Here is a 9,965-nt window from a genome sequence, read left to right on the forward strand (position 1 = left end):
CAGCACAAAGCCTGGATTGGAAACAAAGCAACACGTCTGCCCCCAAAATGCTTGCAGGCGCAAAGAGTGTTGATAGTGGGATTGCATCTGGAGGGGCTCTTGGTCAGGCCTCTGCTGGCAAAAGGTTGAATGTTTTGTATGCTTTTATTTGGATAACTCCAAAAGAAGACAATACTAGGAATCAAAAACATGGTAGTGGAGGGTATTTTTAACCAGCGTATTGTTCCCTACCTTCGAATAAATTTTCTGGGCTTTTTTTGGTATTATTTAAGACGTTTTAATCTACGTTGTGAGCCACTTAGAGTTTTGTTTAAACATAAGCGGTATATAAATTGTCCATTCACTTAAATCAGTTACAGCACAATCTTATACATGTCTATTCAAAAGTAAGCCCCATAGAGTTCAGGGGGGCTGACTGCCAGGCAGTGGGGTATAAGGCTGCAATTTTAGAGCAGCCATCTGCCATTTTGGTTCATGAGGTATTTTGTGTGTGGTGCTTCTGAAGAGCATGGTGTGCAGAGGTTCGAGTGCTGGACTAGGACCTGGGAAACCCGGGTTCAAATCCCCTACTCAGCCATGTGAAGCTTGCTGGGTCACCTTGGGCCAGTTATTCTCTCTCTGTTGGCCTAACCTACCTCACGGGATTGTTGTGAGGATCAAAAGGGGAGGGAGAGAAACTTGTATGTCATCTTGAGCTCTTTGTAGGGAAGGCAGAATATAAATGGTACATTATATTCATAGTTATAAATACATATAACTGAGAGTGTTTGACCTTTTTTCTGCCAGACCAGTGAAGCCAGACCCAACCCCTCTAGTCACTTCTCGCTACAACGTTTTCCAGGACGACGAATTTGATGTTTTCAGCAAGGACTCTGTGGATATGTCCCGGGTGCAGAAAGGGAAGAGGTGAGTTCTCTGGGTCCTGGTGAGTCCTCTGAGGCTGTCTATGACCAGTGGCTATCTAGTTATGAAACCATTATGAAAAGCCCAGACACAAACAACATGGGAGCAAAAAAATAAATTGCTGGCTCTGGAATTAGGGAACAGATTTCCACATACATCGCTCTGTGGGAAGGAAGCTCTGCGATGTGAGCCTCTGGGGCACGGCTCTGATGACAAGGGTTGGCTGCTGGTGGTGGATCCAAACTGAGCCTCTGCAGGATAGGGATCCAGCGTGGTCAGGCATGCCCGGGCAGTGTCCAAGCAGATGTTCAAGGCATCCTGCAGAAGGGACAAGTGGAAAAGGTCATTTTCTTGACTGGGATCAAAGCCGAAGTATCGGCCCAAGGGGAGTGGGGTGCAAGCGAGGGAGCAGCCAGCCAGGGAAATGGGACAGGCCCGAGACAGGTGAAGGAGAAAGTGTTATAGTCAAGATCAGTTACGATGACGCGACAATGTGATGAAGAAGAGCTTAGGATACAATATAAACAAAAAAGGTAGTGACAAATAATAAAAGAGATGTCATTTTCATTACTATTATTTTGATTCCCACTCTCGAACTTCAAAAGGGGGATTAAACAAGTTCATGGAGTAGATTAATGGCTGCGAGTCCAAGGCAGACCATGTTGTGGGCCATCTGGTTCAGCACTGCGTACACTGACTGGCAAGGGCTCTCCAGGGTTTCAGGCAGGGTTCTCTCCCAGCTCTACCTGGAGATGCCATGGGGGATTGAACCTGAACCTGGGAACTTCTGCATGCAAGGCAAATGCTCTGCCACTGAGCCACAACCCGTCCCTTAAGACGTAGGAAGCTGCCTTATCATTGGTCCAACTAGCTAAGCATCGTCCACGCTGACTGGCAGCAGCTTTCAGACAGGGCTTTCTCCTGGACATGTCAGGTTGAACCAAGGCCCTTCTGTGTGCAAAACAGTGGCTGTACCACTGAGCCATGGCCCTTTCCCGGGGGCATCCGGCTGACGGCTGTGTAAAACAGGATTCTGGACTAGATTGGCTTTTGCTCTGACTTGGCTGGGCTCTTCTCGCTTTCCACAGGAGTGACAAAGTCACAACCGAAAGCTTATTGAACGACAAGCGCCTTGTGTCTGAGCAGAGGGAACGCTACAGCCAGTACTCCGTGATAGTGGAGGAGGTCCCAGAGCCGAGCGGAGCAGGCCCCCTCTACCAGGATGACTATGAGGACGAATACGACGACACTTACGATGGCAACCAGGTGGGAGCGAACGACGCCGACTCGGACGACGAGTTGATCAGCAGGAGGTGAGCTGGGAGGCCTCTCTCTGAACGGACCCTGCAGCATCGCTTGCGGGTTGCAGCAAGGGCGGAGCGCGTCTTCAAACACGTAGGCAGAGGAAAGAGTGGGGATTTGAGAGGCACTGCATCCCCTATTCTTAGTTAGGTCCTCTTTGTCCTGCAGCTTCATTCCATATGCCGCGCGGTGTGATTATTTGGTTCGGAGCAGTGGCTCCCAAACCTTCCCCTCCATCCCATGGACCATTTGAAAATTGCCAAGGGTCTTGGCAAACCACTGAGTGATTTCCCCCCCCCCCACCTGTTGTGGCAATTGTAATGCACCGTCCTAGATGCTGTATGATTTTTTAAATTATATTTTTATGGATTTTTAAAATTGTATTACAGTCTGAATTCTATGGAATCATCATTGTAATACAATAGAGTACAGTATAAGAAATAAAAGACGCAATAAAGATATCATTAAGAATCAATATGAATATTTAACACAGACAGACTGCAGACCACCGAAATGTGGACCACAGTTTGGAAACCCCTGGTTTAGCACCAACAGTCCTGCAACGTCAGGGAGTCCCATGGAAACAATGGATAAGAGTTTTGTGCTCTGATTAAAGAGACCTAGTTTCAAATCCCCACTCGGTCACAAAGCCTACTGGGTGACCTTGGGTCACTTCTTATCTCTCAGACTCACTTAACTCATGGGGTGTTGGGGATGGAGGAGGGGGGGGTGGACCTGTTTTCAAGTGAGATTTAGAGCACATGACACTTTTTTTAAAAATGATTTTTCCTCCCTAAAGTGAATGTAGTGACTAGCATAGGCTTTGTTATCTGGCTTTACTTATTCCCAGCCTGCGTAACAGTGTCGAAGATAGCCTTTGCCCTGCGGACTGCTGGGAAACATAGTCCAAAATGGGGGGGGGTTCAGTTGGGCAAAGGTTGGTCTAAGGCATCGCCTTTAGCATGGCTGTATACTAGGAGGGATTGTGTCACCCAGGCTTTGGCTTTATGGCTCTGGAAATGCTCACCACTTTGTCTCTCCTTGCATTAGGCCGTTTACCACCCCTCAAGTCCTGAGATCAAAAGAACGTGAAGAGGAGGAGGAGGAGGAGGAACATGATGAAGAGGTGGCAGTGGACAATAAGGGGGCTGCAAAGGTGACTGTTGCAGGGCAGCCATGGGCTTGGTTCCCGAAGGGGTGGAAAGGGCTGTGGGGCAAGCCTCTCCGAGGCTGTTCTTTGGGGAGATAGCTCCCTGGGCCCTGCGCACAGGGCAGGCGGCAGGCTGTGGGAGGCCTCTGCAGTCTCTGTGGCCCAGCAGAAACTCTTACCCCTCTATACCCATACCCTCGGCCCTCTACAGAGCAGCAACAAAAAGATGGGTCCCTGCTCCAAGGAGGTTACAGTTCTAAAATTCAACACAGAGAAGACCATGGAGGGAGGGAAGCAAGATGGAGGGGAGGAGGGTAAATTGGGGGAGCGAAGGTGTTCCGTTATACTTGCTCGGGTCTGGGGCAGTATTCAGTGCATTTGTTCCGTCAGTGCCAGGACCTTTGGCTGCACAGTGGAACCTTCCCTGCCCTCTCCTCTCTCAGCGTGGCCCATCAGTCTGTTCCCCAACCATCCAGAGCAAATTTGGAGAGGGCACAGGGCACGGGCAGGGAGATGAGGGCTAAGTTACATTGTACAAACGGAAATCCTTGCACTGTCGGAACGAGTGCATTGGATACCGCCCCGGTTTCATCGAGGGAGGAGAACTAAGGAGGATATGCCAAAAAATAGAAGGGAAACAAAGAGGGTAAGGCATGACTGAGAGCGGCTGAGCCCGGACCGTGTAGGGCTCTAAGAGAGGCGTCTCCCCAACGAACAGCCAACTGGAGAGCCTCTGGCTTCCAGGGCTACCCTCCCCCCTTTCAGACTCCTTTCGAAGGGATGAGGAAGGTGAGGCCCCTCCCGTCCTCCAAGGCGCAGATGTTACAGGACTTGATCCCCGTCCGCCCTGATAAGGGTGGCGAGCAATCGGGGACAGAGTTGTAGTTCGCCAACATCTGGAGGGCCCACAGCTTCCCTACCCCTGCTTTAAAGTTTGACACAAACATCTTGCATCGGGCCCGGAGACGAACCCGTAACCGTTGTTTCCCTCCTGTGTGGCAGGACCACTTTGTGCAGGATCCAGCAGTGCTGCGGGAAAGAGCTGAAGCCAGGCGGATGACCTTCCTCACAAGGAAAGGGTAAGATGTGGGAACTGCGTGTTGCTCCAGTTGTGTGCTGGAATCTCCATAAGGAAGCGGCACTGCTTGGTGACAGGTGATGACTGCTGAGAATTGGGTCCTTTTAGGGAACAGTTGGGTCAGGCCTCGATGTCTTGAGCTGAAATTAGGGATGTCGGAGGATTAGTAACCAGAGCAGACATTCCTGCAATGTGCGTATTCGTCAGAAGTCAGGAACGGAAATCACACAAGCAAATACGAGTGGTCTTCGCTATTGTTGTTTTTTAGTCTGTAAATATTAAGCATGGAAACAGCACAGAATGTGATTAACCCAGGATGGGACGGAAATCGCTGCCTCTTTACATTCCTTGTTGCAGATCAGTCCAAAGAACTCATCCAGCTTCTCTGCAGTCAGTCTTCCATGCCTCCTTTTCTAACCTTTCACACCTTCAATCTTGCTGCCTCCCTGATTAGTTTCCTGCTTCTGTTGTGTTTAAAGACATTTTATTCTTGGTTTCAATGTCTCTAGCTTTGGTTGTCCCCTTGAATAGGTTTTCATCTTTTCTGATCTGGGGCATCTATATTTACGTGGGCTTTTATTGTTTAAGTATAACCTCCAGCCATTTTGAAAGGATGTGACCCACCCAGCTCTCCTCTTCAATTTTCTTGTAACAAATTCCTTCGCTCTCCTCATTTCCTCTTTTGCAGTATCAGTGGGATTGCCTTGGGCTTTCCACTCACGTATGTGATGAATGTGCTTATTTTGTGATAACTGTCCAAAACTGCTTGGATGAGGTCTTGGCCACCCTTCAGGATTAAATCAAGGACCACTTTTGTGGCTAAGTATTCTAAGCAATAATTATGTGTAGAACACTATGTCTGTGACCTGAATGCATTTACTTAGTCAATGTGAGGGTAGTTGCGGGCTTTTATCTTTCAAGATGTATTCCTTTTGTCTGGTCTTCAGATGCATGAAGGAAATTTAAGGAGACAGATTTAGTTGGGGGATAGGGATCGTAAGTCTCCCGTGCTATGTTACTTTAAAAATGTAAATGGATTGCCTTCAAGTCGATTCCGACTTACGGCGACCCTATGAATAGGTTTTACGTGGTAAGCGGTATTCAGAGGTGGTTTACCATTGCCTTCCTCTGTGGCTGAGAGGCAGTGACTGGCCCAAGGTCACCCAGTGAGCTTCATGGCTATGTGGGGATTTGAACCCTCGTCTGCCAGGTCGTACTGCAACATCTTAACCACTACACCATTCTGCCTCCCAGCATGTTACTTTAAGGGGCTGATATTTATAATAGGGAGCCAGTGTGGTGTAGTGATTGGAGTGTTGAAGTAGGACCTGAGAAACCAGGCTTCAAATCCCCGCTCAACCATGAAGCTCACTGGGTGACCTTGGGCCAGGTGCTGCCTCTCAGCCTAACCTATATCACGGGGCTGTTTGGGGGGGGGGATAAAACACGGAGGGGAAGAATCACACCAGACCACCATGAGCTTTGTGGGCTCTTTGGAGGAAGGGCGGGATATAAATGTAATAAACAAAGTACAGTAATAAATCAATAAATAATCCCAGCAATCCTGGAGAACAGGGATGGAAGTCCTGGTGGCCCTCCAGCTCCCATCAGTCCCAGTGACCATGACCAAGGATGATGGGAGTCATAGTCCAGCAACATCTGGAGGGCCCCAGGTTCCCCATTCCTGCTGTAGTGGAATTCTAACGAGTGCTAATGACTTGGACTCCATGCCACCTTTGACACACGGAGCAGTATCACTTCTCTGATGGCCATCCCTCTCGTTCCTACAGATTTTATTTTTTGGGATTACTGTAACTCTCTGGCGCTCGGTCCCATTAGTTGGCATTTCTCTTGCAATGCTGGAGCTGCCTCCCCCACCCCTTCAACTGTGATGAGATTTGGCCATGTGTCGTGCCCACCTGGTGGTACTCGGCAGTGAAGCTCTTTCCTTCCTCTCTCCCGCAGGCACAAGCCAGACACCTCGGCAGCCGTTTCGGGCAGCAGCAAGGGGCATGGCCAGAGCCGAGAGACAGTCCAGGAGCGCAGGAAGAAAGAAGCCAGCAAAGGGACCAGGGCTAACCATAACCGCCGTGCCATGGCTGACCGCAAGCGTAACAAAGGCATGATCCCCTCCTGAAGAAGTGGAGGAGGGGTGACCGATGCCCCAGCCCCTCTAGAGACTTGTCCCTGTTTATGGAGAGCATCTGCATGTAGCAACAGGAAATCCCATTACAGAGAACTGCAACAGCTCCGTGTTGTGTAATTAATATGGAATGTACCATTTTTATTCCAAGACCTTCATGTTTGTGCAGCTCCCTGTGAATATTCAACTGCACCTCTAAGAACATAGCTGCCTTGCTGAGTTAGACCACATACCCATTTAGTCCACCAGCACTTTCTGGGAAGCCCCCAAGCACAGCATGGAAGTGGGGGCCACTGGTGTTCTCCCTCCCCCTCCAGCCTGTGGCATGCAGAGGGGTACTGCCTCTGGGGGAAGGGCCACAGCTCAGCGGTAGAATATCTCCTTTGCATGCAGAAGGCCCCAGGCTCAGTCCCTAGAATCTTCGGATAGGGCTGGGAAGACTCCTGCCTGAAACCTGGAGAACCACTGCCAGTCAGTGTAAACAATACTGAGCCCAATGGACCAGTGGCCTAGAATCATAGAATACCAGATTTGGAAAGGGCCTATAAGCCCATGGAATCCAACCCCCTGTACAGTGCAGGAATCCAACTTAAAGCATATCTGACTCCAAATAAGGCAGCTCCCTATGTTCGAGTAGTGGGCCTGTCTACCTTTTGTGAATTTGTCCAGCTTCCCTTTAAAGAAATCTAAGCTGTTGGCCATCATCCCCAACTTTTCTTAATGAATTCCCTGTACTGGGTAAAGTTCTTTTTACATCATGGGTCAATATTCATTAGGAGATAAGAGAGAAAAACATCCCTCTGTCGTCTTATATTAACTTTTCATTGTACCTCCTTTTCCCAAACAAAAAGGCCAGTTTCTTTCCATGTAGGAAGGGGTTTCCAACTTCTTCGTTGTGTTCACCGTCCCTTTTTGAGCCCAAATGTGCCCATAGTATTGGTTTATTTTTATTAATTTTCTTACATCTACATCTCACTTTTCTATCATGCAACCCAAACTAGTGTACCTGTGCTTCACAGGTGGTCAGCTCCTATGCCTTCAGACCAAGCCCTGGCCTAGTTATATGTAATAGTGTTACGCTTGTTCAGTTCTTTCCACGCACATTGACAGTAGGCAAGGGGGGAGTCTGTGTGTCAGTATCTCATTGAGCCTAAATGGGGATGAGGGTCTCCACCAACAGAGGCCTTACCCTTGCTGAGAAACATTCTCCAAATTGTCAGAGGTTGATTGGCTGGGAAATGAACTGGGGACAAAGGAAAATGTGTTCTGAGTCTTCCCCTCCTGAAGTGGAAGGGAAAAATGGTTTGGAGTCAGACTTCCTCTGATTTCCCCATCAACACTCTTGAATTTTGTCAGGGGTTTGCTACCACTGCACCTTGCAAAGAGAAATAGGCTTTTGGTAAACGGTATTCAGAGGGGGTTTACCATTGCCTTCCTCTGAGGTTGAGAGGCAGTGACTGGCCCAAAGTCACCCAGCAAGCTTCATGGCTATGTGGGGATTCGGACCCTGGTCTCCCAGGTCGTAGTCCAGCACCTTAACCACACCACACTGGCTCTCTACCACTACACCTTAAGCTGATATTATCAGCATTCTTTGGCAATTAGAACCAGCTCAGACCTCCCCCCCACCATAAGAGCTGACAGATTCCTCTCCATGAAAATGTGTGTGTTTTTATATAGACAGGCTACAGGGCTCTCCTATTGCCTCAGCACGCATCTTTGCTGAAATCCTGGTCGTCCCTATTCTTTTGACATTGGGCAGGTAGGCACATATACAGAAGGAAATGTATTAGCCTCCACTGGTCCACGAGAACCCCTGGCGGAGGTGATGGGCTAGAGCAGTTCTGACACTGCTATAAAAGCATTCATCTGTTGAAAGTTTTGCACTCCAGTTTTCTCATAAGGAGAGAAGGTACTTTATTAAACTATGTTTCAGCATAAGTAAATCCACAAGTCCAGATAGCTTGCTATTCTTGAGAGAATGCACTATGGTTCAAAATCACACATATGGATGAATGTTTGCCACCTTAACAGCTGGTGGTCAGGAAGAAGAGCCTGTGCTGAAGCGAACAGAAGGTCTTGCAGGAATCCACAGCATCTCTGCTTCATTTTTGATCAGTCTCATACTTGTGCTTGATGTGCTTCCAGAGTTTCTGCATGGTAAAAGACACAAGAAGACAGGTCATCCACTCCCAAAATAATTTCATATAAAGGTTGACAACAGTAGTAATAGGATGCACATCTGCTTTGGTAACTGTAATGTGATAGATGGGATCACCATCCATACAATATAATCCTAAGCATGCTTATTCAGAAGAAAGCCCTGATGAATAGAATGGGACTTACTCCATGTGTATTTAGGACTGCAGCCTTAAAAGCCTACACTATATATTCTTATTCATATGACTGCACTGTTTATTCTTTTCTAAGTCAGCTCAGTATATTGTTGTAAGGTTAAATGGGAGAGAAGATACTTAGCAGCTCTGTGAATGAGAGTGCAACAGTTTGTGACAGAGCAATGATGTACCAAATTCCTTTTGTTCACAGCACCTTACAGTCTCAGTGAAATTACATCAATAGCAAAAAGAGCCTATTTAACATCTTAGGCTTATCACACCATTAAGATTTCGCACATCTGATGAAGTGGGTTCTGATTCACAAATGTTTATGACACAGTTAAGTATTTTAAAGATTTCTCAAGAAACACACACAGCGCCAAATGTTTGCTTTAACAGACTAACAGGAGATATTAAAGAGTTGCTCTCTGCATTGACACGCAGGAAGAACGAGTGCGGACTCTCGCACCAGCTGCAGGCTACAACCCTGGGCACGTTGCTTGAACTCAGTGATGCTTTCTTGCAAGTAGAGTCAGGACTAGGCTACAAATCCTTCTAGGTCCGCTGTCATCGCTCGTTTTGGAAGGCGTTCCTCCTCCTTTTAAAGCGTCCCCAAGCAGCACAGAGAACACCCAAAGCTTAATCTGACGATGCACACAGAAAACTGGTTCGAAGGTACTAAAGGCCTGAAGGCGGGACATCGCGTATATCAAGGCCCCCCTTGACCTTCACCCAGCCACGCCAGCGTTCTACGCAAGTCCCCGGCTCGGGCCTGAGGGCTCCCCGAGGCCAACTTACCCCCTTGTTAAGGTGTTCGAAGAGAGCATCCGCACCCTGGTCGAAGGCCCGCTCAAAGACCAGAGCGCCCACCACGATCGTGAGAGCGAAGGTGGAGGTACGGCGGAAAAGCAAGTTGTACACTTGCCTGCCCAGCGCCATTTTCGCTTCGTTTAGGCACTACGCACGCGCGCCTCTAGCCTTCTATAGCAAAGGCGGCCTCTCCGGCTGCCAAAGCATTATGGGCCACGAAGTCTTTTCCCGCGCGGTATGATG

The 9,965-nt window shown here is 48.4% G+C and overlaps 2 protein-coding genes across 5 annotated transcripts in view; one reads left to right on the top strand and one right to left on the bottom strand.

The window, feature by feature from the left end:
• The window catches only part of ASCC2 (activating signal cointegrator 1 complex subunit 2), a 30,098-nt gene extending 23,418 nt beyond the window's left edge, over positions 1-6,680 (top strand). For all 4 annotated transcript variants that reach the window (XM_061603129.1, XM_061603127.1, XM_061603128.1 and 1 more), the window contains exons 15-19: positions 787-906; positions 1,992-2,216; positions 3,256-3,361; positions 4,358-4,434; positions 6,399-6,680. In XM_061603129.1, coding sequence (XP_061459113.1) covers positions 787-906; positions 1,992-2,216; positions 3,256-3,361; positions 4,358-4,434; positions 6,399-6,570 — 700 coding nt within the window. In that variant the 3' untranslated portion in view covers positions 6,571-6,680. The remainder of the gene's footprint in view (positions 1-786; positions 907-1,991; positions 2,217-3,255; positions 3,362-4,357; positions 4,435-6,398) is intronic.
• A 1,788-nt stretch (positions 6,681-8,468) lies between these two features.
• Positions 8,469-9,909, bottom strand: LOC133373428 (cytochrome b-c1 complex subunit 9). Its single transcript, XM_061603138.1, has 2 exons — positions 9,711-9,909; positions 8,469-8,729 (listed from the first exon to the last, which is right to left on the bottom strand). Exons 1-2 carry the CDS (start codon positions 9,849-9,851, stop codon positions 8,682-8,684), a joined length of 189 nt encoding a protein of 62 aa, XP_061459122.1. The 5' UTR covers positions 9,852-9,909; the 3' UTR covers positions 8,469-8,681.
• Positions 9,910-9,965: the final 56 nt, after the last annotated feature.

This window comes from Rhineura floridana, chromosome 19 (assembly GCF_030035675.1).
Source record: "Rhineura floridana isolate rRhiFlo1 chromosome 19, rRhiFlo1.hap2, whole genome shotgun sequence".
NCBI lineage: Eukaryota > Metazoa > Chordata > Lepidosauria > Squamata > Rhineuridae > Rhineura > Rhineura floridana.